The 25,727-nt window shown below is 39.1% G+C and overlaps 3 protein-coding genes across 6 annotated transcripts in view; 1 reads left to right on the top strand and 2 right to left on the bottom strand.

Moving 5' to 3' along the window:
* ACAD11 (acyl-CoA dehydrogenase family member 11) overlaps positions 1–11,614 on the bottom strand; it is a 28,654-nt gene extending 17,040 nt beyond the window's left edge. The window contains exons 1-13 of the mRNA XM_031590314.2: positions 11,344–11,614; positions 9,781–9,880; positions 9,400–9,525; positions 8,109–8,270; positions 7,732–7,896; positions 6,195–6,342; positions 5,535–5,656; positions 4,719–4,825; positions 4,465–4,588; positions 3,010–3,087; positions 2,492–2,630; positions 2,270–2,377; positions 1,068–1,166 (exon numbers count right to left, since the gene is read on the bottom strand). Coding sequence (XP_031446174.1) covers positions 1,068–1,166; positions 2,270–2,377; positions 2,492–2,630; positions 3,010–3,087; positions 4,465–4,588; positions 4,719–4,825; positions 5,535–5,656; positions 6,195–6,342; positions 7,732–7,896; positions 8,109–8,270; positions 9,400–9,525; positions 9,781–9,880; positions 11,344–11,480 — 1,615 coding nt within the window. The 5' untranslated portion in view covers positions 11,481–11,614. The remainder of the gene's footprint in view (positions 1–1,067; positions 1,167–2,269; positions 2,378–2,491; positions 2,631–3,009; positions 3,088–4,464; positions 4,589–4,718; positions 4,826–5,534; positions 5,657–6,194; positions 6,343–7,731; positions 7,897–8,108; positions 8,271–9,399; positions 9,526–9,780; positions 9,881–11,343) is intronic.
* Positions 11,615–11,707: 93 nt separating this feature from the next.
* Positions 11,708–21,128, top strand: UBA5 (ubiquitin like modifier activating enzyme 5). 2 transcript variants are annotated; one of them, XM_031590315.2, is made up of 12 exons: positions 11,708–12,131; positions 12,269–12,314; positions 12,420–12,509; positions 13,549–13,658; positions 14,099–14,185; positions 14,470–14,554; positions 15,420–15,524; positions 15,741–15,868; positions 16,742–16,877; positions 17,465–17,540; positions 17,993–18,099; positions 18,679–21,126. In XM_031590315.2, the coding sequence occupies exons 1-12, from the start codon at positions 11,899–11,901 to the stop codon at positions 18,760–18,762; spliced, it is 1,287 nt and encodes a 428-aa protein (XP_031446175.2). In that variant the 5' UTR covers positions 11,708–11,898; the 3' UTR covers positions 18,763–21,126. The 2 variants fall into 2 exon arrangements, with proteins under 2 accessions (XP_031446175.2, XP_089998582.1); XM_090142456.1 differs by lacking the exon at positions 11,708–12,131 and having other exon boundaries at positions 12,266–12,314; positions 12,420–12,504; positions 18,679–21,128.
* Positions 15,879–25,727, bottom strand: part of NPHP3 (nephrocystin 3) — a 33,267-nt gene continuing 23,418 nt past the window's right edge. For 2 of the 3 annotated variants that reach the window (XM_031590318.2, XM_031590319.2), the window contains exons 25-27: positions 24,356–24,481; positions 23,361–23,476; positions 22,163–23,161 (exon numbers count right to left, since the gene is read on the bottom strand). In XM_031590318.2, the coding sequence (XP_031446178.1) occupies positions 22,981–23,161; positions 23,361–23,476; positions 24,356–24,481 (423 nt within the window). In that variant the 3' untranslated portion in view covers positions 22,163–22,980. Of the gene's footprint in view, positions 16,486–22,162; positions 23,162–23,360; positions 23,477–24,355; positions 24,482–25,727 lie in introns of those variants that run through there. The other variant, XM_090142440.1, reaches the window with a different exon arrangement.

The following is a 25,727-nucleotide window of genomic DNA, read 5'->3' as shown; positions in this document are numbered from 1 at the left end:
AACTTGTTCCAGCGTCTCACCATCCTCACAGTAAAGAGTTTCTTTCTAATATCTAATCTAAATCTACCTCTTACAGTTTAAAGCTATTTCCCCTCATCCTGTCACTACCTGCCCTTATAAAAAGTTCCTCCCCAGCTTATGACACACATAGCTCACCCAAGCCATTCTGTAATTCTGTGAAATCAATTAAAGAATCATTTTTTTTGTGCATGACCTCCAAAAGAACTTTCCCATTACTCCCTCAGGAACTGCAACTCATAACTGGGAGATACTGTCCCAGAGCAAGGGTAGCAGCTAGCAGCTAAGTGATGCTTTCAGGTTGAAACACCATGCTTCCCTCTGCCTCCAGATCTGCACTGCTAAACTGAGTGAGCCCTATCTTCTGGTGAGCCTCGGTATTGCACAAGTCAATCTACGCATGGGAGCTGGCCCACACAAAGGTACTTAAATGAAACAGTCACATTTCACTCTAGTTAGCAACTCAGTTTATCTAGTTAGCTTCCAATCTCCCAGTGAATGATGATGTTTCAGAATAAGTCACTCGTGTTTTGGTAAACACACACACACCAAAAACAGTACTCCAAAGTCAGGGACATTCAGCACTTATAGTTCAACCTACTGATTTTTCTGGGAAGTTTCTTGTTAAAAAAGAAAAATCACCTCTAAGAAGTAGACTATCAGCATCACAAATGAGATTAACAATCAGCCAAAGTTTACTGGAATGCCACAATACACTCAAATTTCAAACACAAGCTGCCAAAGACAGTTTCATAAAAACAAAGTTTTAAGACTACAACCATAAACATGTAAGTTACCTAAGGGAACGAGGTACACTTGGAAGAAAAATACCAGCATTCATTCTGTTAACTAAATTAAGAGGTTCTAAAACAGACCCCAAACCACAAATTCTGCTTTTCCTGTTGTTTTACCTTCAACTGCCTTTACTCAAGAAGAAATTTTCCAATTCAGAAATGGAAGACCAACATTTCAGACTTTGTATTTATTTATTCCAACTCTTAGGGAGAATTTTGGACTTAGTCACTCCTGTGCAGTGTTTCTGTACTTACCACTGCTCCACCATTTCTTGCCATTAATCACGTAACTATTGCCGTCTCGCTCAATGCTGCACTGCATATTGGTGGCATCACTCGAAGCCACATCAGGTTCTGTGTTAAAGAAATATACAACACACACCACTGTATTAAGTATACAAGCTGTAGTACTACCACCACCACAAATACGTGGATCTAGATATACTCTAAAAACAACATCACTATCCTGCTCCCAGTGGAAAATGCTGTTTTCAGTATCTTACTTTGCTGTGGTCAAAGACTTTCTATTTTCTGATGACATGTTATTCATAGCCAGCTTATACTTGATGGTTGTTGAACTCAGACTTCCCTCTATAGTAAACAGACTTCTTCTGTCCCTGATGTTTTTAAATCCTTCCTCCCCCCAGTCTATTTGCAGATAACAGTCAACCTTCTCAGCCTATGTTCTCCCAGGCTTTTCTCAAATGAAAATAAAGAAACTTAAATTACTTTTCTGATGGATTATGAAATAAAGTTGCCAGAAAAGCATCACCAATGATCATCTGCAACAGAGAAGGCTATCATCTTTCAAGGGAAAGAATCTTCTCCAATTTGGTGAACACGGTGACACCCGGCTCTACAAGGCTGAGTTTTCTCAACTCCTGCTGATGCAGGAAGATCAAGATTCTGATATCATATATTCAAAAGCTACATTCCTAAGTGAAGGGCCCACCTTTCCAGAGATGCCACAAGCTTTGAAGATCAAAAGGGTATATAATGCTGAGCTACAGACATAAAGCAAGCGCACTGTATGTTTTGCAAGTCATCTTCAGGTTATGCCTTAAAATCTCCATGATGCAAAACTACAGTACTTATCAAAATCATCATACTTGTGCCTATGTTTCCAGAGAACCCAAAAATACATTATAAAACCAGGATAAATTCTAAGTCTGGCTCATACAATAAAATATATTTTACTACTAATAAAAATAAATTGAAAATATATGGAAATTGTAATACAGCAGAGTATGAGAAATGGTAACTAGCAGGGAGGGGCAGCAAGGTTGATTCACTTTGTGCTCATACCCTAGGCAAGCAGGGTTGCCAACCATTAAGTCAGGCATTAGACCAGTTTGCATTCTCTAACACATAACAACTTATGATTTTATACTTTTTACATATGTCATCATCAAATTTCTGCCATTTGCCTCTTATTTCCTTCTGGAATAAAAACTTACCTGTCATGCAGAAACAAGAACTAATCTTCCCTTCTAGAAGGGGCTCCAGCCACTCTTTCTTTTGCTCTTCAGTCCCATACATGTGCAGGACCTCCATGTTTCCAGTGTCTGTGAGAAACGAGTGGTTACGTTTATTTCTTGAGATGCACAAATGGTAAGGCATTAGATGCCCAATGTTTTTAATGCTCTCAGTGCCATAGTTAAGGCACAGTGTTTGCTAACCAGGTGCCTGACAGTTGAAAATCTCAGGAGCAAAGAAGCGCTTCCCTGTTTCCTCAGCTATCAGTGCATAGTCAAGCTGGCTGAGACCGCTGACCGCTGGGAGAAAAAGATTCCACAGACCTTCTGCTTTGGCCATTTCCTGTTCAGAGAATCAGCAGGAAAAAACTTAGCAAATCATCTTCAAACAGCAATGAAATTCTGGCTTGCTGACCATTTTCTTTCTTCCTATGTCTAACACGCTGTCCAATATATCTGATGGCTTTCCTCAGTAGCTATTTTCAACAGGTATAGTTTTGAGTTAAAGTTCAGATGTCCTCACAGAACTCACATCTGCTTTTCTCCTCTCTCATTTGTGTCTCACAACTCCTTCTGCACACCTTCTTCTTTTCCTTCACTTCCTCACTGTTTCTTTCCACACAGATGAGATAACTTCTCCAACAGCACACACCAGCATTTCTTAAGGTCCATGCCCATTTCTTTTACTGCTAGAGCGCTCAAGTATATTTACCATCCCATACCTTCAGCCTCTCAAGCACTGGCGGTTTCTTCCATCTTTCTTCAGTATTTCCATGTTTAGCATAGTATTCTGCTATTTCCTAAGAGAAATAAAGTTTGTTTTAAATTAACAACACCTATAACATACACAAATTATGTTTTCTTTTCTACCCCTACACTTCAACGTACCACTATGAAATATTCAGCACAACATTTTATTATGTAGTTGGTTTCATTGCAAAATTTAATAATTGCAATCATTTCATTTTGCAAGACTTAAGATGCACCATGGAGGTGATCCCAATCATCAGTACATTTTTTCATACATGGAAATGGTTTGAAGACATTTAACGTGTGCTGACAACAGCAGAAGGTCAATGTTTCCTGGCAATAAACACCACTGTTGACCAACAGTACTACATGAGAGAAACGAACCTGAAATTAAAACCACAAATAGAAGCCCAAAGTGCTGACACCTAAACATTAGGTTTCCCATATATTCAGATACATCAACTCATTTATCCTTTTTTATAAATTTGAAATAATACTTGTTTTCTGTCAGCTGTTTAGCAGATTATCAAAGCAGTCATTCCAAGCATCAACGTTTAGTTACTAAGTAAAACTACGTATTAGTAATCTTGGTATTTTCCCAAGTGTGTTCTATAATGTACAGCACTCCTTCAAAAGTGCCCTAGAACCTGTTTTAGAACAAAGAAATTGTCATCTAACAAATGCAGAATTTACAAGTCCTGACTCACATTTCCCATTATCAGAAATAATTAACAAGCCCAACTCTACTCATCTGCAGAGCTTTCATGGCTATCTGTGGTTCATTTGTTTTTAATCAAGTACACATAATTAATCTGAGGCTCCCTCAAACAATTCAAAATTAGTTACAGAAGGACTTCTGAGAAACTTTGATGTGAAGAATTTCAACTGTTAGACAGCCTGTCCTGATTTTGCTTTTTTCTTGGAACTGAAAAGCAAATTATCTCATAAGGAGAAAGGGAGAAAAGAACAAACAGAATTTAGAACACACGCAGTTGAATACTGCCTGTGAGGTCCCTAAAGAAAAGAAACACAACATTTGTATGTCTGCATAATGCTGGAAATTAGCATCTCTACATGAGAATGAAAGACTTCAGAGTTTTTGTTAAAGATATTTCATAAAATAACTTTAAAAATGACTTTGGTTTTGTTGGTTTTTAAGTACACCTTAAACTTCAAAAAGCAAAAAAGTTTTAAAAGTAACTTTTCAATGCATATAACACTTTAAATCTGCAAAAAAAATCACATTCATAATAATGATTTCTATTAATGTTCTGCAATACCACAAATATCACTGCATGGAAAACAAGGCTTCTCTTGAAAGAAAAAAGAAAATACACAAGGATATAACTTCAGCATATGGTTTTACATTTTTATAACCTCTACTCATAGAATGCTCATTTATATGTAGGTTTACAAAAAGCTTTTACCTTCTCAGCTGGATATACATGCTGCTTCATGAACTGCTTTACCTTCAGCAGCATTTCTTGGCCTTTCCTACTTTGATAGAACAACTCTCCAGAAGTACTGTGCTGCATGTTGCTGAAAGACAATCTAAAGAACATCAAATGCAATAAGATCAAAATTTCCCTCACAATGATATAAGCTGCCTTATACAGGCATTTAAATAAGTGAAGCTGTAAGTTCTGCCTCACCTCTGACCAATAGTTTAAACCAGTGTTACCTTTTTGAGAGCTCTAACCCTTTTTCTGCCAAAGGCTTCACCATCTTAGCAAATTCATGGCTATTCTCTGCAGAAGCATTTCCAATGAGATATCTAGCATATACACCCTACAACCAAAAAGAAAGGCATAAATGGTATAATTGTGTACTTAAAAATGTCTCTTTTAGATTGGTGATTTCTTCAACTATGCAATTACACTTAAATATACACATACTTAACTGGGGGTGGGGGGGAGGGAAAGAGCACTCAGATGGATTTTACTGGGATGTTGATGCTGCTTTTGGTATATTTCTAATGTAATAGACAGGAATAGAGAGAGTTGGACAAAAACAAAAAAAACAAGCCAACCCAAGACAGAGGAGCTCTTAAAAACCCTGAAGAAAATCATAAAGATTAGTAGAGCAAAATGAGTGTACCTGTATTGGATACTATATGCAAGCCCACTCTGTCCCTTCAGCCAACAGACAGCAACGCACACATTATTATTCACAACTATATTAACTACACACACATACAGATTTACTCCAAATTACTAACAGGTAGTTTACAACATATTTGGTAACCTTATCTTAGGCTGCAACTGCAAAATATATTCCTGCTCTACAGTGGCTGAATATCTCATGTTATGTACTTCATGCAGCAAGAATTCTGTCCTAGAGTTCACAGTCTTAAGCATCTAAAAGATACTGCTTCTAAAGGAACAAACTGAAATACCTTTCCCATTATTGTACAACAATACTTGATCATTTGAAAAATATTACCAACCTACATATATTCATCATAAAAATGTGACATTTCAGAAAAAGTGAGTATTACCTGGGATATGCCTGCCATTTTAAAATATGACAGAGCAAGAAAAAAATTCAAGTTGGGGATTGTAGTGCTAATACCCCGGCAGCGGCAGTAAACAGAAATCAGTTCTTCAAATGAGGGATTTTCTACAAAAAAAAACCAAACAACAGAATATTTTAGAATGCTCAACCTTTACTAGGATTTACCTCATCCTTCAAACATTTGAGTCATTCTGTTATTACAGTAAAAAACGTAATGTATCATTCCTCATGTGCTCAGATAAGGACAGTGAAAAGGAAACAGGTGTCGCAAGAATTCCACATAAACTTCCCCCCAGTTCCACTTCAGTCAGGAAATCCATTGCACCACAGTTTTATTTTGTTTTGGGTTTACATAAATATCACCAATTCATATTTAAATTTTAGCTTTCCCCCATTATCTCTAAGAAATGTTCAAAATAACCTTTTGTAGAATTAACATACTGTGGCAAACCCAAATCCTGCTACAACAGAACTGCCTTAAAACTATCAGCACATCTCCTACAATGAAGAAAACTACAGAAAAGCTCTTTTCCAATTGCAAAATGGTGTACTTATTAACTTTTTACTGTTGTTTATTAAAGTAATCTATCAAATAGAAATCAACCACAGAATTCAGTTTGACAAAACGACTGTAACTTCATACCTATGGTGCCTTTGAAATTGAAGACAGATCCTTGACCTAGGACATTCAAAGATGTAGGCCAAAAGTAGAACTGAATAGCATATGCCAAATCTGTTAAAGGATGACCAGTGGTTGAAAGTTCCCAGTCCAGCACTGCCAAAACACGAGCCTTGAATAAAAATAAAAACCTCAAATGAATTATAAGAATAAAGGATCTACAGATGGACAACAGACTCAGTATCCAGGAGCTTTATTGCTTTGAAATTAAAAACATGCACTGTAGCTGTCTACAGCAAAAGTAGTTTCCATCAGCACTATGTAAGGATCTGCAAAACATTAACATTTATGTAGTGGCAGAAAACTACACCTTTTTCCACTGAAAATCTCCTTCAAGTTCTATATTTTTGAGTCTCCATTGCAAGAGTCCTTGCTACAGTGAGTTCAGCTACATCAAAGAAGACTCCCCAAGGAAACATTCTGATCAATTCTTACAACCCAGCTGGCCTGCTGTCTCATATAACCCTTCCAGCCTAGTCATAACCCACTGCTATTATGTACAAAACCGATTTCCTACATGGCCATTCCTGTGTATAAAGGTACAGTTTCAACAGATTCAAGATCATCCCTACACAGTTTGGACAACTCTTTCAAATAGAGCAGGAACTGCTGGGAGAGTCCCCAGGACTGAGTTCTGGAGCACAGAATCCAGAATCAGTATATTTAAGCCCGCAACCAGCATCTATCTGCTGATCTATGCACAAGTGTGAAGATCTGTGGCTTTTTCGTGAAGGGGGTCAGAAATTCAGTCTCCTTGTGTCAAGGCAACCTCGTGTGAGACTTCTGGGCCGCCCAGGGAACACATGACAAAGTGGACCAAGTATGCATGCAGGTACAACTCCGATACCCAGCCACACTACAACTGTCACTGCAGTGCAAACTCAAATTCCATCTTTATAATTCCAACTGTAAGTTAAATTCTACACATTTTGTCAAAAATTTGCTTATCATTTCCCATTCCAGCAGTTCTATGAGAAAAGTAAACAGAAGTGTATCACTGCAACTATTTTACTGCTAAGGAAAATACAGATCCTTTGCTTCTGATCATAACCAAACATCAAAAACAGACCCCGTACTGACAGTACAGTGACACAGTGCAAACCATGACTAGAACATCCTTGGGAATGCCCATAACATGTACAAACAAATAACAAAATCACAGAATGACTTGGGTTGGAAGGGACTTCAAAGATCATGAAGCTCCAATCCCCATGCTGCATAGGGCCACCAACCTCCATATCTAACACTAGACCAGAGTGCCCAGGGCCCCATCCAGCCTGGTCTTAAACACTTCCAGGGACGGGGCATCCACAACCTCTCTGGGCAGTCTGTTCCAGCACCTCACCACTCTCTTGGTAAGGAACTTCCCCCTGACATCCAACCTAAATCTTCCCTCCTTCAACTTAAAACCATTTCCCCTTGTCTTGCTATTATCTACCCCTACAAAGAGTCAGTAATGGAGAACTACAAAGCATAAAATGTACAAATACATTTCAAATACCTCTGTTGGGTGAAAAATGATGTTATCTATTCTAAAGTCCCCATGAATTAGGGTTTCTTTATCATCATCAGCTGGTAAGTTGTTTGCTAACCACTCGGCCAGCTCATTCATGGCAGGAATATCCGTATGAGCAGCTGCATCATACTGCCTTTTCCAAGTTGATACCTGAAAAAATACAAACATTTTAACAGCACTACAGAATTTACTTGGAACGTAGCAGTAACTTCATACTGTGCACTAGTACTTAACTATCTGAAGATGTTGAACTGCTAAAATATGATGGTTACTTTTACACGTAATCTCAGATTAATAAATCAGCTTGCAAATGAAATCATAAAAGACCTGACGAAACAAGAGAATTTTTCCAAGAGCTGTACCTGTCTTCTGCAGTACCCTGGTCCTCTGCCATATCCTTGGAGACCCAGTGACCGCAAGTCAAAGGAGTGCAACTGGGCCAAAGTTTCTATCATTGCAAGATACAAAGCAGAACGCTCTGCTGGGCCCACCTCAGGCAGAGAGGCGTCTCGGAAGATGCGACCCTGGAAACATTGCAAATCAGATACTTGGTGGGATGTAGGCATAGACATAGAGATGTAAAGTTAGATGTTTCAGTAGCTAAAACAAATGCAGTGAACCAGTATTCCCCGCACAATAAAAAATTCCTTCCTCGTTTGTTTTATTCTTTGCCCATGATAGATGAAGGGTGTAACTCAATTTTTTTTTTCTCCATACCCTTCAGTTAATACATTAAATCCACTTAATACATTAAATACACTCATCTCACAGCCCACGATCTTCCCACCCCCCTTTCTTTTTTGCATGACCTATTGTTTCATACAATTAGAAATCATTTGAATGCTCTTCCTCAGATCCCAAATTTCAGACTATAAATAAGTATCCCAGAACACTCAAGAGACAGCTGGATATTTTCACAGCCATATTTCTCAGGGCTTCGGCTCTCCATACAGTGTGAATTTCACAAAACCCTGCACTATGTGTTGGCACACATCACAACTTGTTAAACGAGCACAGCCACATAGAAGAGGATATGATGAAAGAGGCCTAAACTCTAACCTTCCTTCCACAAGATTAAAAAAACAGTACAGCAGACAAACTCAGAATCAATCAAGTTCAACAGAAAAATTATCAACTCAGCCACAGCACGATTAGAGTGATGGATGGCACAGCTATGCTGTTTTCCTTCTCAAAGTCGTGCTTGAGATGGAATCCTGCTTGCTTTTAAAGAAAAACATGACTGTACATAGATTACTGTTATCAGTAACAAATGGGTTCCGTTTGTTCCAAGAATCCAGAATAACTTTGGAGCCTGACTGTTACGGCTGAGTTATGAGCACCCTTTTCAGCAATTTGAAGACATTTCACAACATTCTTCTGACAGCACAAAGGAGAAGATGTTAAATAATGAGCTGTATATTTTGGCAGAGCTGGAAATAAGCTCTGGAGAACCTGAAATCAGTAAGAATCTGTGACAGTTAATATTTCTTAAAAATATGATTGGATTAATTATATTGGTATGCCTTAATACATAGTTGCATGTACCAAACTTCAAAGTTTAGTAAAAGCTGAATAAGACTAATAAGTTCTAGATAGCTTAAAATCTGCTTGTAGTAGGAAGAAGAAAGAAATCTCTCAGATTGGCTGACCAACCTGCACATGCTGCATCACGTAAAACTCCGTACCGATGACAGAAACATCACTGCAGTACAAAAGGGGTTCAGGGACTGGAAATCCAGCTGAAAATAAGGCTTTCTGCACACGATACTCCCTGTCAACCTGAAGAAGACACAGAAAATAAGGTTCAGTGAAAAGCTCCTAAACATAAAGCATTATCTTACTGAGTACAGTTAATGACAATCTACCCCCTTTAATGTTTAATCAAGTGTACAGAATAGAAAACTGGAAATGATTCAAGTAATTCACTGACTTTTAGACACCTTGAATTGAAATAGGCTGCATCACCATGTACAAAAAGAACTTAGTCCACCTGCAATGCAAAGTGTTTGGAGCTTGCTGAGGAATGTTACCTACCTTGTGGGCTTTAGGTAAAAGGGGGCCATGGGGCTTCTTCCTGAGCACATAGGCCTGTCCACCCTTCTGAAGATAAAAGGTTGGATTTGACTGTCCTGAGCTACAAAGAGAAAGATTGTAATTACTTACCACGTAGATGCAAATTTGCAAACTTAATGGAAATGGTGCAACGTTCACTGTGACAAGGGCCTGAACAAAATGGCAAGACACAGAAAAGGGTTTTTCCCTCAAGTTTTGTTTCAAATATAGTCTTACAAAGATGCAAGTGATAGCCTACAAAATCAGGAGCCAGAGGCTGTATTGCTACACCTAAGACGAAAATATCTCTTCACTGCAGAGTATCAAAGAAAATTTGTTCTCCTGTGAAATGGGGATAGCCTCTTCAGCCTAAAGAGACATCATTCAAGTGATCAAGTTTTCAAGCAAAATTCACACTAGTCCATGACTATATTTTTCTTTGGTGAGTTGTATTTTAAACAGTGTAAGCTGAGAGACAACTCTTTAAACCACTGACGAATTCTAGTACCAAACCCCCTTGTGTTCAGGCCTGGCAATCTATTTGCAAACGTAAGCTATTCTTAGGGGACTGCCTGTAGCAACTGTTATGTTTTAAAGAATAAATGTTGCAGTGACAAAGAATCCTAAGAATTACATGCTTCTCCACAAACCTATATAAGAGAAGAACTTATTTAAACCCATCCTGACACACTGCCCGTCATAGCCCAATCAAGCTCACTGATCACTACCTTCCCCAAGGATCTAAGCTCACCTACATGCTATTCTCTCCTCATTCTTTATTGTTTTTAGGACCTATTCTTACTCCAATCAAAGACAGTACAAATATCAGAACACCAAAATCAAGCAGACGTTTGCCTTCACGCACCTCAAGACACTTCACTCCGTCTGGAGAGAGACTTTTTATAAGCGTGTGTAGCAACAGGACAAGGGGAAACGGCTTTAAACTGGAGGAGGGTAGATTTAGGCTAGACGTTAGGAAGAAATTCTTTACTGTGAGGGTGGTGAGACACTGGAACAGAGTTTGTGGATGCCCCTCCCTGGAAGCATTCAAGGCCAGGCTGGTTGGGGCCTTGAGCAACCTGGTGTAGAGAGAGGTGACCCTGCCTATAGCAGGGGTTGGAACCAGATGATCTTAAAGGTCCTTCCAGCCCAAACCATTCTATGATTCTGTGGTTCCTGTTATTATGCCTCTAATACGCTCCTGAGCATTTTTATTTGTTGAGCACTTGAAGAGCAACCAGATTCCCGAGCAGGTGAGGGACAGCAGCCCTCCAGCGCACGCACTGCGCAGCGCGCAGGGCTCACACGCGTTCCCTGAACTCTGACAAAAGTCCGCCAACGCCGCTGGGCTGCGGCGGCTGATCCATGTGTGTGAAAGGTCCCCGCAGCTAACTCGGCCTTCCCGAAGCGAGCTGCTCGTGCAGCACTGAGGCCGCCCGCCGGGAGCCGCACACGGCCGGCTGCAGGCCGCCCTCCCAGCCCTCAGCCGGGCACCGCGGGTCGGCGCGCCGCACGGCCGCCGAGGGCCTGCGAACGGCCCCTCACCTGTACTGCCTGACGGACAGAGCCCCCGCGGGCTGCTGGGGGAAGCCGGGCAGGCAGCGGCACAGGTACCGCTCCAGGCCGCCTTGATCGAAGCGGTGCTGCCGCCGCACCTCGCTGGTGCCCGGCTCCACAGCCATCCCCGCGCCGCGCGACGGCGTACAGCGCGCGCGCCCGCCCGCGGTAGCGCTACGCCCTCTACGGAGCCGCCCACCGCAGCGATACGCTCCCTGCGCAGCGGCCGCGCGCCCGCCCACGGCGGCGCTACGCTTGTCGCGGATCCGCCCACCGCAAGCGCTACGCTCTTTGCGCAGCTACCTCGCGCACGCTCACTGAGACACTACGCCCCTTCCGGCGTTGCCGCGACAACGGGAGGCTGCCCGGTCCGTCACCGAAAGCGGTCCTCCGTTCCGCGGCTCTCGGCGTTGGCCGGGTTTTCCCGGAGGAAAGCGGCTCGCAGAGCACGGTTACGGTGCCGCGCGGGACTGGCGAGGCTGATTCGTGCTCTCAGCCCCGTCGGAGCGCATTCGCCGCAGCGCGGCGGACGCCCAGGACACCATGGGAACGCTCGCTGAGGCGGCGGGAGCGGCGGACGGGTCCGCGGCGTTCCCGGAAGCCGCTGGCGAGAGCAGACGTGTCGCTGCCATGGCGGAGGGAGGGCGCGAGGAGCTGCTGCAGCGCCGCGTGCGGGAGCTGGAGCGGGAGCTGGAGGCGGTGCGGGGCGGGCGGGCGGCGGCGAGGAGCCGCATCGAGACCATGAGCCCCGAGGTGACGGACTCCAATCCCTACAGGTGGGGACAGGCTGCGGAGGGAGGGAAGAAACGAGGTTGATGAGGATATCTGAAAAGCAAAGTGAGAAATATAGAAAGCGTTTTGTTTATAATGATTCTGTTGTTTTGTTTTTTTCTTGTTGTTGTTTTTTTTGCAGTCGCTTGATGGCGTTGAAAAGAATGGGAATCGTCAAAGATTATGAGGTAGCCGTGTGTCTGCATGAGGACAGCTGTGTATTTCCACCTCCTCCCCTGGCCCCGCAGCGGTCGGTGTCGATGCGCTGATCTGTGCATTCTTTCTTCCCGCAGAAAATCCGCGCTTTCACCGTTGCGATTGTAGGCGTGGGCGGAGTTGGCAGTGTGACTGCGGAGATGCTGACAAGGTGTGGCATTGGTAAGGTAATGAGTTTTCTTGTACTTCTTCAGAGGCTGGCCCTCGTTATTAAGAGGTATATTTGGTATTCCTCCCTTGGTTTTGCCCAAGTAAAAGTGCCGTGAAGAAAGCGCTCGTGAACGGCATTTAAATAAAATAAATGAAGGATCTTAAATCTGCATTTTTCTTAACGCTAATAACATTTATTTAGGTCAGGCTTAGCCCTCTGTCACATGAACTCTTTGTGTTCTCTGCACTCTTACATGAGTCCATCTGTCTAATTGTTGTACCGCATTATTGCAAGAGGAAAACAAAACAAAGGAAAAGAAGGGGGTAGCTCACGTAGAGCATCAAGGCCTCTGTTATGGGAACAAGTGAATGCTCAAGAAATTGAACTGCAGATGTTGAATGTGCTTTTACCACGAAAATTATTTTGTCGTGTGACACAGCTAAACATGTAGCAGCAGTTAAAAATAACTGATGTGAGTATAGCTAGCAAGGAGCTATAGAGTTAACGTAACAGCCTGTTCTTTAAAAGGAGGAATCTGGGGAATGGCTTGGGTGTAATTGCAGGCAAAACCTCCCCATTTACTCTTGGAAGTTAAGAATCTTCTTAATACAGAGATGATGCAATTTTTTTGTTACAAAGTATATTCCTCCTTTCTCTGCAGGAGAAATTCCTATAGACCAGCATCCTGTACCTAGAAAGGATGTTTCTTGTGTTCAGTAATTTATTGATTCAAAATTCGTATCAGTCAACATATGAAGTCCCTGTCTTCTGTAAGCACTTGAAGTTAATTGTTCATGAAGACTGCATGCCAAGACACAAGTGAAAGAATTGACACAGTCTAGTTAATGCCAGAATGGCAAGTAGGAAAGTGAGAACAGAGTTGATAGGGTCCATGTAAATAATCTCTCTAATCTTTCAAATGTATTTAGTTTAGACCACACAAACAGATTGCTTATTTACGTATTTCTTTAAACTGCAGCTGTTTAAAATGGCCTGTTCTAGAGCTCTATGCGCTCCTCTGTTTGGAGGATCACATAATACAATTTTTTTTGTAGCTTCTTCTGTTTGATTATGACAAAGTGGAACTGGCAAACATGAACAGACTCTTCTTCCAACCTCATCAAGCTGGATTAAGTAAAGTGCAAGCAGCAGAGCATACCTTGAGGTACGACTTAGAGAAGTGGATATTGAATGGTATCTATCTATCCAGGATGCCACTACAGCAAACTAATGTTTCACGCTTAATTGCTTACAAAGTAGCATGGTCTACTGTGGAAATTTGAGAATAAAACAGCTGGGGGAATGGCTGATATTTTAGGGACATTTTTATCCTTCACAGAACCTTAAAGTGAATCTTTCTACATATAGCTAATTTTGCTCAAAAGTTTCATATAAATGATTACATTTCAATATCTAGGTGGTTTGTTTTCTTTTGTTGGAGGATGGAGGGAGGGCCTCTTCACCTAATTTGTATTTTTTAGTAATTATGCTGCCTTTCAGCCTTCAAAATGGAAGCTGAAGACTATAGCAGTACTTGTGAAGTTAGGGAGTGAAATGCAATTTACCGTCTTTATTAACATTGCCTCATTTTATTTCCTCATTAAGAAATATTAATCCTGATGTGCAATTTGAAGTACACAACTACAACATCACTACATTGGACAACTTTGAACATTTCATGGGTAGAATAAGGTAAAATGTATATTGTTACAGATACACTCAAAGTATATCTGGAAAAACTGTATACTATATAAAAATTATATTAATATAAAATGGCCTTATACTTAAGTTCCAGCTTCAGTGTGCTGCTCTTCCTACTGCAGTTAAACTGCTAGTTGTACCTTGTCTTGTATTTGCACAAGTTTTGTTAGAAATATACTTTCCCTGTGCCTCTGTACTTTAAAGAAATACATTGACTGCTATGCTGGTATTACATTCTGCCATCAGTTTCATAAACGCTTCTGATATTGTTTCAGTAATGGTGCACTAGAGGAAGGGAAGCCTGTTGATCTTGTTCTGAGCTGTGTGGACAACTTTGAAGCTCGCATGGCAATTAACACGGTAAGACCATAGGCATGAGTTCATGGAGGTCAGTTTTCTTTTATAAGTACTGATAGGAATTGTGGGGACTACAGAAAAGACAGGGACTTCAAGAATCTTCCAAGAAAGTTCCTCCTTAATTTAAAGAAACAGAATCTGATATTTTACCCAGCTCTTGTAAGACATACTTTGTGTAAATATAAGCAAAGTCTTTTAAGTTAGTAGAAGAATTGTGTTGTAAGTGCTTTCTGTATTTCCAAATTAGCTTGTTTAAGGAAAGATACTGTTAAGTCTTTGTAGGTTAAATCTTAGCAAACTTTCTAATACTGTGTATCGAATTGTATACAGCTTTCTGCCTACTAAAAATGTCTTAAAGCTGTATACCTAATCATCCTGTTTTGCTTTATAGTTAGCGATCAATGCAGGGTGAATGCCAAATGCATGGTTTCTGTTATCCTACAGCTAGTTTAATCTGCAGATTGGATGCACTGAGTGTACACAGATACTCTGGATCTGTGCCTCAAAGCATAGGAAAAAAAAACACTTTGGAAGTAGTTTTTGCAATTACGTCCTGTGGTCTATAGTAACTGTGTGGGTCTATAGTAACTGCAGCACCAATGCCTGCAGTTGTTCAAAGTACTGAGATCCTCAGGAACTCACGAAGGCACAGCTTCATGAGCAGAAATTTAGTTTATCCTTGGATCTGTCCTTTGTCTCTCATAAACAATTTCTATTTTACTTTTTCACGTTCTTCTTTCTGATCATAGCCTTTCTGTGTTAAAGCACGAGGGTCAGTATGTTTAATCCTTCTCAATTTACAGTTTCTTTTTTTTTTTTTTCCATTAAACTTCTGCAGTACTGATCTGTGTGTTTCTGTGTTTCTAAGGCCTGCAACGAGCTTGGACAAATCTGGATGGAGTCTGGAGTGAGTGAAAATGCAGTGTCAGGACACATCCAGCTGATCATTCCTGGTGAAACTGCTTGTTTTGCGGTATGTGGCACTCAGAGGAATTGCTGGTTCCTGTCTTTTGAAATGGGACCGGGAGTATGAAGATCAGCTGTCCAGTGAATGTAATCCTAGCACAGATAATGGAGTAGCTTAAAATTATGTGTGAGACGTGGTTGTTGGTTTGTTTTTGTTGGTTTTTGATTTATTTTTTTTCCTTAATGCATTTTGCTTAAACTGTAGTTCTTTATTTTCCCTCAGTGTGCTCCTCCACTTGTGGTTGCTGCAAATATTGATGAGAAAACATTAAAACGAGAAGGAGTTTGTGCAGCTAGTCTTCCAACAACCATGGGTGTTGTGGCTGGAATTCTCGTACAAAATGTTCTGAAGTAAGTGTTTGATTTGCTGCTAGGCAATGTACTGCAGCACCGTAAGAGAGCGGTTCCTTCAAGCTTCTTGGATAATGACGAATTTGGTTCTTTTTCTGTATTTATGACTTACTTACTGAAAGTACTGGCATCATCAGACAGGGCTGGTATACACACTGCTTGAATTACTGGTGTCTTTATTTGGTAGCTGCTCTCTTTAATGTAACAACTCAGGACAAGGAAAAGTCTTCATTTTTCCCCCAAGGATTTCTGTTACTCCATGCACATGTTTTTGAATCTTGACGTTATTGAAATTTAAGTCTTTCATCACATTTATACTTTGAGAATAAGACTTTATTTAGACAACTTTGAGCCTTGCTTTTATCAGTTGTCCAGAAAATTTTAGTTACGAAGAATAAAAAATGTTTGCAATTATTCCTGCAAACAATGAAGATCCATTTTTCAGCTTCACAGTATTGTACAAAATTGTTTACCAGCAGGTGTTGTTCTTTAATGAAGGATGCAAATATTGCTGCTTAAATTAAATCTCTGTTCTCATCACAAGCATGACCTTATGTAAAGATGATTAAACTGTTTCTGGTTCCTGTTGAAAATTCTCTCTTGGAAATACATGGCACCTGTGTGTTTTAAGCAACGGATTAGGGCACAGGGGAAAACTGCCTACCTATTCTAAACACATTTTTTTCTGAGACAGTAGCTCATGCACAACAAAAGTACCAGCTTTTATGTTGATGCATCTCTGTTGTTGTCAGGTGACTACAGGTATTTTAAGACAACTACAGCTTTCCTGGTCACTGGTATGAAAGAGTATTTTAAAAGTTCTTTGTCAGGTTTGTACTTGTGTATAAAGACCTGCTTTCTCTGTGCTTCCAGGTATCTTTTAAATTTTGGTACTGTGAGTTACTATCTTGGCTACAATGCGATGCAGGATTTCTTTCCAACTATGGCTATGAAGCCAAATCCACAATGTAGTGATCAAAATTGCAGGAAACAGCAAGAAAATTATAAGGTAAAATTGGGGCTGTTCAGCTTGAAGAAGGGAAGGCTCTCGGGAGAACTTACAGATGCTTTGCTGTATCTGTGGGGGGCCTAAAGGAAAAAAGCTGAGGAGGCACTCTCAGGGAGTATGGTGATAGGACAAGGATTAATGCTTTAAACTGAAGGAGGTAGGTTTAGATGATATATAAGGAAGAAATTCTTTACTCAGAGAATGGTGAGGCCCTGGCACAGGCTGCCCAAAGAAACTAAGGATGCTGAAAGTATCCAGAGTCAGGCTGGAAGGGGCTTTGGACAACCTGGTCTGATGGCAGGTGTCCCTCCCCACAGCAGGAGGTTGGAATCGGTAGTCTTTTAAGGTTCCTTCTAGCCCAAACCATTCTATGATTCTATGAAACATGCTCAGCCTTTTTGGCAGTCATATTACTGAGTGTTAACGGATGTTTTAAAATTTGCAGGTATTCTGCCTTTTTATGCCTAACAAAATTCAAAACAGTGAACTGTGTATCTTAAAATAAGCACAAATGCTAGATTTGATCTTCCTCACTGTTGAAAATTGAACTGCTATATATACTATGTCTTTAAATTTTTTTCCTTCAGATAAAAGAAGCTGCACAACCAAAACAAGAAGAAATTGATCAGGAAGAAGAAATAGTGCATGAAGACAATGACTGGGGTAAGTAATTAGCTGATGACTAAGTGAAGCATGATACTGGGAACAGCATTTAAATTGTTTGTTTTGGGTGAGGGAGCATGGACTTTTCATGCATCCTGTTGTTTGTAACTTACATTGTGTAATTGCTGCTGGTTTTTCACAGGTTTTGACAGTAATACTAAAACAATTTGATATAGTTTTATCATAATGAGCACGTTTTAGGTGCAAAAGCTTAGCAATGTTTAAATAAAATACATGGTTATTCTTATCTGAAAGTTACATAACTGGAAGCATTTTGTGTATCGTAAAGGGAAAGTGTATTGTTAATGAAGTAGTTGAAATTGAAGGTCTTTCTGCTTTAATTTTTTTTTTCTATTTCAGAAAATTAGCTGCAATTTTGTTCTTGCTATAATGTAGCTATTAAAGAAGTCTTTTAACTTTTAATGGAGTTCTCTATTCCTTTTAATGCAAAGGTATTGAATTAGTATCAGAAACTACAGAAGATGAGCTGAAAGCTGCTTCTGGTCCAGTACCTGATCTTCCTGTTGGAATTACTGTAGCATATACTATCCCAAACAAGGTAATATATTTATTATTTACAATGACACTATTTTTTTTTAAATAAAACTTATAGATTATATGTACGAAATTAGCTACTTTGATTACCTTTCAAACCTTAAAATAATGTATCATCTTAAACAAGTCCAGTAGAACTGAAGCTCAGTAAATTCAGCTGGTGTCTTCTATGGTTCTGTGTTTTCACGATATATATTCCCTTAAATTTGGATGTTAATGTGAATGCAGTTTTGAAATGATAGGAGTGAATGTATTTCTTGGGGTGGGAAGGCAAAGGAATGTGAATTTCTCAACTGCTCTTTTTGTGAGTGATATTTTTACCATCTTTATCTTTGTAAAAGTGTGCATTTTCAAAGTGCAGTTGGTATCCTTGGGGAACAAAGAATGTGTATGCTTTACAAGCAGAGCTTTCAAACTTCAGAACAGAGTTTGCAATTTCTGAACCAGTATGCTGAGTTGAGCCTCGTCTTGTAATGGACTGCTTGGTTCTGGGAAAGTGTGACTTAACTGCAGTAAAGCTTGTTTGTGTAGATGATTTAATGTGCTTCTTCTGTTGCTGACCTTTTCTTTCTTTTAATACTAGGAAGAGAATCTGACAGCTGAAGAAACAGTGGCTGAGTCTGAAGAAAGCCTGGAAGATCTCATGGCCAAAATGCGGAACTTGTAGCAAAACAAATACTAAGGACAAGTATAGAAGTTTGGATTGACATCAGATTTCGAGTCAACTTTTGTTCCCTCCACTGAAGCTTACCTTTACATATCTAATGAAATTGAACTGTTATATAGATGGGAAGTAGACAGACTTATCCTTGTTTATATTTTGTTGTCTTTTCATGGTTTTAACATATGGAGTTGCACTACTGTAAGTTTTAATTTTTCAGCGTTGCTGGGGTCCAGATAATCAATGGAAAATTAAAAGAGATGGATGAACTAAAAAGAAGTTATGCATAGCACATGATATGCAATATCAGGTTATGAAAATACAGCATGGGACAAATGAAAGACAAAATCTGCTGGCTGGAGCAGATAAAATAGGTCAAGGGCAGCTGACAGTGCCTCACTCATTGCTGCTTCTGATATTTCTTGCACTTGAACTAGGTTGTTCACTGGACTCTGTTTAAAGTCTTGGCATGGATTATGTTGTATGTATTTTCAGTGAGTAAATGTAACATTTCAGCCTTTTTATCAGCCTTAAATACTCCTGGTATGGATATATATAGATATTTAACTTCTGTGTTTTTTTTTTTTTTTCATTTTTTACTACTGCTTATTCATAATTAGCTGCCTGTATGTGATAATGCTTTGAATATGAAGAGACAGAGGAGCTTTTATTAGCAGGTAATTAGGCTAGCAGGCTGCCTATTGGTATGTCATCACTTCAGCAGGTGGGTGCTTTCCATGGCAAAATTCGTAAGATCAACGGTAACACTGGGATGCACAGGAGATTTTCTCCCTCTGAAAATCAAACTGTTTTAACTGCTTTCTAAACTATCCCCATCACATGGGCTTAATATTTGTATAGGAAGGCTTCTAAAATGAGATGCTCTAAAGGTTTAGTGTTGCAAATATCTAAGTTGTATTTGTCCTGTATATAATGTTAAGGCAGAGGTATTTACTTCTAAATTATCATGTGTTGAACTGACTTGTAAACATACATGTTACATAGTGCCAGTACCCTACAAACCTGGAAGTAGCAATTTCAGGTATTTCAACTATGGGTGTCTGATCCAGAACTTTACTACTACTTAGATTTGGCTTAGAAGAATGTAAATTGGAGCATCTCCAGTAATGCAAATATTTCTAACTTAGGCTATCCAAAAATATTGCTGCAGCTGCAGCTAAGATAGAATCTGCCAGCATGCATTACCAGCTGTATCCGAGCAGCAGGTAAAAAGAGACTAATATTTTGGAGGTGCTTCTGTCTCTTAGGGTAGCTTGTGTAAGACGTTGTTTCTGATTTCAAAGGAATGATTGTAAGCTTCAAAATATGTTCTCTCCACAGTTAACATGAGACTATATTATTTATACAAAAATCATTGGGTGTTCTTTTTTTTTTTTTTCCTGAAGGAGGGGTGCATTGTTGATAAATGGAAGATGGTTTTAGATTGAGTTCAGTTTTGGAGAAAATATTTAAGAAATAAATTGTGAAGAGGAAAGGGAAATAGGAGGTCATAAAAAAGGTGCATACCTGAATCAGTGTCACTAAGTTTGTGTTAGCATGGTCTACGTCTTAATTTGTGTTGCATTCCTTTGTGGGATACTTTATCTTTCTGTTGGGAACAGTAAAAGTGAGGCACACACAACTCAGGAGATTGAGAGAAACAGTTCTCTCATTTCTACAAGTTTAGTTAAACTGGACTCTTAACTATTTGGCTGACAGGACTGCTGTCACATGATTGACAGCTTTATGGGAGGTAGCTGTTTACCATTGTACTGCATATGTAGCTCTTTGAGCAAATTCATACCTTTATGTTTGTGCACTTTCAAATTGTGCAAATGCTTCTGTGTTACTTGCAGATGTTCAACGGCACACGTTAAGAATTTGAAAATATTTGGAAAAGATTGTTTCAATAGTTAAAATTATTTAAAAATAAGCAGCATCAGGACAAAAACAAAAAGCAGCTTTAAGAATCTTTTTTCCAGTTAAAAAGACATTTTTACAAGTATAATATATTCAAACCATAAAACCTAATGGAAAAATATATTACTACTTTTGTTGTGAAATAACAAACATATTGCAGCTTTTTAGTTTGGCTTTGTTTGTTGGCAGTCTTATAAACAAAGATCTCTGTTTTTACTCTGTATCATGAACATTATTGAAATGTTGATATTCTGTCCATATGATTAAATCTCAATTGAAACTGAAGACTTTCTTTTCTGAAGTGGAACTCTCTATAAAACTACTAAATAAATTTCAAAATTTGGCTTATTCTGGATCTACAGCTTGCTTGGGTTTGTTTATTTTTTCAATGCATAACTGTCTCAAGAACGTTTTGACCATAGCTACAAAGCTTGTGGCCAACGCAATGCCTACAAGACTCTCCCCTATTAGTCATATCACAGAATCACAGAATGGCCAGGGTTGAAGGAATCTCAAGGATGATGAATCTCCAACCCCCTGCCACATGCAGGGCCACCAACCTCCCCATTTAATACCAGACCAGGCTGTCCAGGGCCCCATCCAACCTGGCCTCGAACACCTCTAGGGACGGGGCATCTACTATCTCTCTGGGCAGCCTATCATATCATGCTTTTTGTTAACATTTTTCTTTGGGTTGACAAAAAAAGCTTACTATTTCTTTACTACCATGGATGGTCAAGATCTGCTACTTCTAGGGCTGTGTGACTGATGAAGAAACAGGGAGGGAAGTCACTCAAAGTAATAATTCAGAACTAGAAATCACTAAGTGAGAAAAGTTTGATGAGGGAAGTTTACAAAGCAGTTTCCTATTTAAACTAGAAGTGCTAAGGAAACTGAGAGCAAGATATTTCACTGTGCATGTTAAAATCAGAACAGAGTTAATAGGCTAGCTCAGACATCTGTTAATACATGCTATGGGCTTTAAAGAAGGGTATCATCACACCTTAGAAGAGTAGACAACAGAAACAAAAGTTGAGAAGGGCAGAAAGGAGATTTCTTTTTCCTTCTTATTCTCTAGCAATCCTGCAAACATGAGTCTCTAAGGTGGCTGAAATATAGTGGAAAAACTTCCTTTGATCAAAAAGCCTTTTTCTAAAGAGAAAAATGACCAGAGTGCTGTTACAAAGGATCAACACTTACTGGTACCTTGTCTGAAATTCAAGAACTACTTTTTAATACTTTTTCAACTAAGCCTTAACATACTGGGTTGCATGTTTATTCATTGCATGCCAGTTTCATACACACTTCCTTTTGCCCAATAATACCAAGCTATGAAAACCTTTCTAAAAGAGTAATCCCTTTTAACTCAATTCCAAAATGAGAAAAGTTTACTCTGCAAGTGGAAAAATGAACACACACTGAATAAAAGCGTGACTTGGAACTGCTTCTTCTGAGTGACTAAGAAATTAAAAGAAAATACAGCAGGTAGATTTAACTAGCATTTTTTTATTGGGTGGCAAACTATTTTGTATTGGTAGATTCTCCCAGCTTAAACAAGTATTCTTGGATTGCAAAGGATCCATTGAGATTAAACAATGGAAGTATATTTAAAGGTTTAACAATAAGGCATCATATCATACTCCTTTTCATTCAGATTCCTCCCTGGAAGCGTTTTCACTGAACAACTACAGTTGTTGGATCTGACAAGAGTTTTACTTGTATACAGTGATACCTACATTTGCTTCCCAAGAAAACCAGTTATTTTTGAAGAAGTCTCTTGAATCTAAGTTTGCTTAAAGATGAAATTACCTAGAAGGTAAAACTTTGGGTAAAACAATATTGTGACTTTTTCAAAATTTCTATCACTTTAGAAACAATTTTACAAGCTTCTGAAGAGGTCAAGAAGGTTGATGAAACAAAAATACATAAATGCACTAAGCCAGGCTGTTACAACATAGAAGTAAGAACTACCATATAAAATATATCCCATTGGATCAGTTTATCTTGTTATAATCCTGGCACTTAGGCTAAGAGGTATTAAATCTATGTTTTTGGCATCAACTACAGCTCAAGCAAGTACCTTATACACATATCTGCATACAGTGGAAGAAATTCACTTTGTACCATACAGTCCACAAAGTTAACATGGAAGGATTTCAAGATTAAATATGTTTTCCTGTCATTCATGAAGACAGTCTTAAGTTCCAAAGTAGTAATTTAACCCAGGAAAAATAGGTTTTCTTAATAATTTTATATAAAACAAAATAGCAATTAGAAACTACCTTTTCTTTGAGCAGGTCTCTATCACCTTTGTCCAGGTTCCAGGAAAATGTTTGGTGACAATGCACTTTTTAAACTGAATGTGTCTCCACTCGATGAGTGTCGAGAAATTGCTTTTCCACCTATTAACAAAGTCTCTGCTTCTTTTATTTCCATAGCTCTCTTGTAAAGTTCAGCTGCCTTCTCAAAATCTCCCCCTTCATAGCTTTGGAGAAGAGTAAAACAAAGATGAAACAAACATAAAACTTGGCTCTCAGTTCGTTCAAATTGAAATGCACACCACGCAATCAGCGAGTGTAATTAAGGCTCCCTAATTTCTTAATACACAAGTCCAGTAAATTTCATTTTTATCTGCTACCCTTTATAGTGACATGATTTTATAGGGCTAAAGCATATAATCTTACCTGAGTACAGCCAAGTTCTTCAGAGTTTCTCCCACGCGAGGATGCATGTGACCAAAGCTGTCTTCATAAATCTTTAATGCACGTTCATAAAGAGGTAAAGCTTCAGTCTGCTTTTTCTTTGGGTATTAGAAAGTTGTTTGTTATAAAAGCGTATTATTTTTGTTACTGCTTTTTTCCTTACATAGTAGCAACACATCCTGGGTAGAAATTCATGCATATTCAACAACCAATGAAGTTGCTTTGTGTTTTCAATATTGCTGGTAGATGAGGGTGTTAATTAAACATGTCAAAGCCACAAGCTTTCACTTGCAAATGCTATTCCCATTGACCAGTTCCCAGTTAGGGTATTGTCCTCCTAGGCAGTCTTGAAAATCTCAATATATTTACCAGAAAATTCTGAGTTACCAAACACTCTTTAATTTTACCTGAAGCAACTTTAATCGCTGATTAAAATTGATGTACAGATTGCAAAAACAAAGAATACAAGAAACAGCTTGCTCCCACTGACACTAATTAAGGAATTCAGTAATAAATTGACTGCATTTCCTTTAAATCTCATATTAACTGTAGACTAAAGAAAAAAAAAATCAGCTGTTACGGCTCTCAGATTTTTAGCTATACAGCATCACATGTGCACTCTTCATTGATGGACACAGATTTCAAAAGATTATGTTACCCAGTGAGTCAGCAGCAGAGCTGTGCTTCATCATACCACAGTGACTGCTGCACTGCTAGAAATGCCATATTCTGCTGCTGTCCTATGAAGCATGTGGGCGTTTTGCTACATTAGCCCAACTGTCCTCATACAACATCACTCACAACAATTATTCATCCCCTGCATACACTTCCCTTGTCAAATTTCCTTCCATTTTTTAAAATGAAACCTAAGTAAGTATTTGTAGGTTCTACAAGGAGTTCCCTTATAAATGTGATTACATTACTTTGGTATTAGATAGGTGCCCACGACAGGAATGCTAAGCACATGACAAACTTACCATCTGACAATAAAGAACAGCCAGATTCACCAAAGCTGTCGCTACACTGGGGTGTTTGGGGCCAAACGACTTCTGCCGTATTTCAACAGCTAGTTCATACAGAGGAACAGCCTTGTCAAGCTTTCCCTACAAACAACACAGGAAAAAACAATTCAGTCATCTCGTATCAAAATGATAAGGCTAAAAATCTTTTTTATACAAAAAGCTTGGAAAACTCTTATTGTTTCCAGAATAAGGGTTTAACTTCGGTCAATTCACAGTGATATTCCACAGAGATTATTCTCTGTGAATAGTTATTAAAATTAATTTTCCAAAATACTGAGCATATTCAACTCCAGTCAGTGTGTTTCCCAGCTATGTCTGCTTCTTCCTTTTTATTTCACTTTCTTCCACAAGAGTATAATTCAGGAGACTGCTAAAAAGAATTCTCAGTTGTACTTTTCTCAAGTAATTTTCTCCATTTGCATTTCCTTATTCTGCCACAAATGAGAGCAGAGACCTTATTCTTTGATCTAAAGTGTTTAAATTTTACTGATGATATGGGAATGGGAATGTAGCTGCCTTTACTTAGGAGCAATTCTCAGTGCTGTTTGCACTGTCTTCTCTGGAACAGCTGCGGTGTTCAATGCCATATCAACAACCCATCACTTCCCATTCACCACATTGAGACTTTGACTTCTAGGCCAATTCCCTAAAATTCTCCTCTCAGATTCCAATCAGTTTTAATGCAGATTATTTTTCCAGTAAATGTTTTCTTCCCAATTTAATTTACTCATATATTAACCAGATATACTTCAGAAGTATGCTCAGGTTTTTATTATTAGCATTCTCCTATTTAATAGCAATGACAAATTGCATAATGGCTCACTGTAATTCCAAAATTCAAATCAAACTTTCTCTTTATTTTTTTTCAAAACATCACTGTGCCACAGACTGAAGACAATCAGTAATAATTCTGGAAAAAAATAATTATAACTGATTTCTATATCTGTGATACTTGTCCCTTTTCTTCTGTCACTCTTCTCTGTGTCATTAATTCACCCCAAATTTTAATTTATGCAACTTCAAACAAGCAAAGAACTGTTGGACGCAAATATTGAGTGCTTTTCCAGTTTCCAGAAGCATCAAAGTTAGAAGCTGAGGTGAGCAGAGAACATGGAACCCAAAAACATTTCATGCGCTTACAGTTGGAAATGATGAAACACAGAGTAGAGACTTCTGTTAATGTTATACCAGGCAATGTATTTAGTGGGGAACATAATTCTCATCTTTCACTGAATCAACATAAGCTGGAAGTGGCTTGGCCACACAGTTTGTTTGTTAAATGCTCTCTCATGAGCCAGCCTTAAGTAAAGCACTGTCTCCATCAGAA

Source organism: Phasianus colchicus, chromosome 6, assembly GCF_987193195.1.
Source record: "Phasianus colchicus chromosome 6, bPhaCol1.hap1.1, whole genome shotgun sequence".
NCBI lineage: Eukaryota > Metazoa > Chordata > Aves > Galliformes > Phasianidae > Phasianus > Phasianus colchicus.
This window is presented reverse-complemented; position numbering and strand designations above follow the sequence as displayed.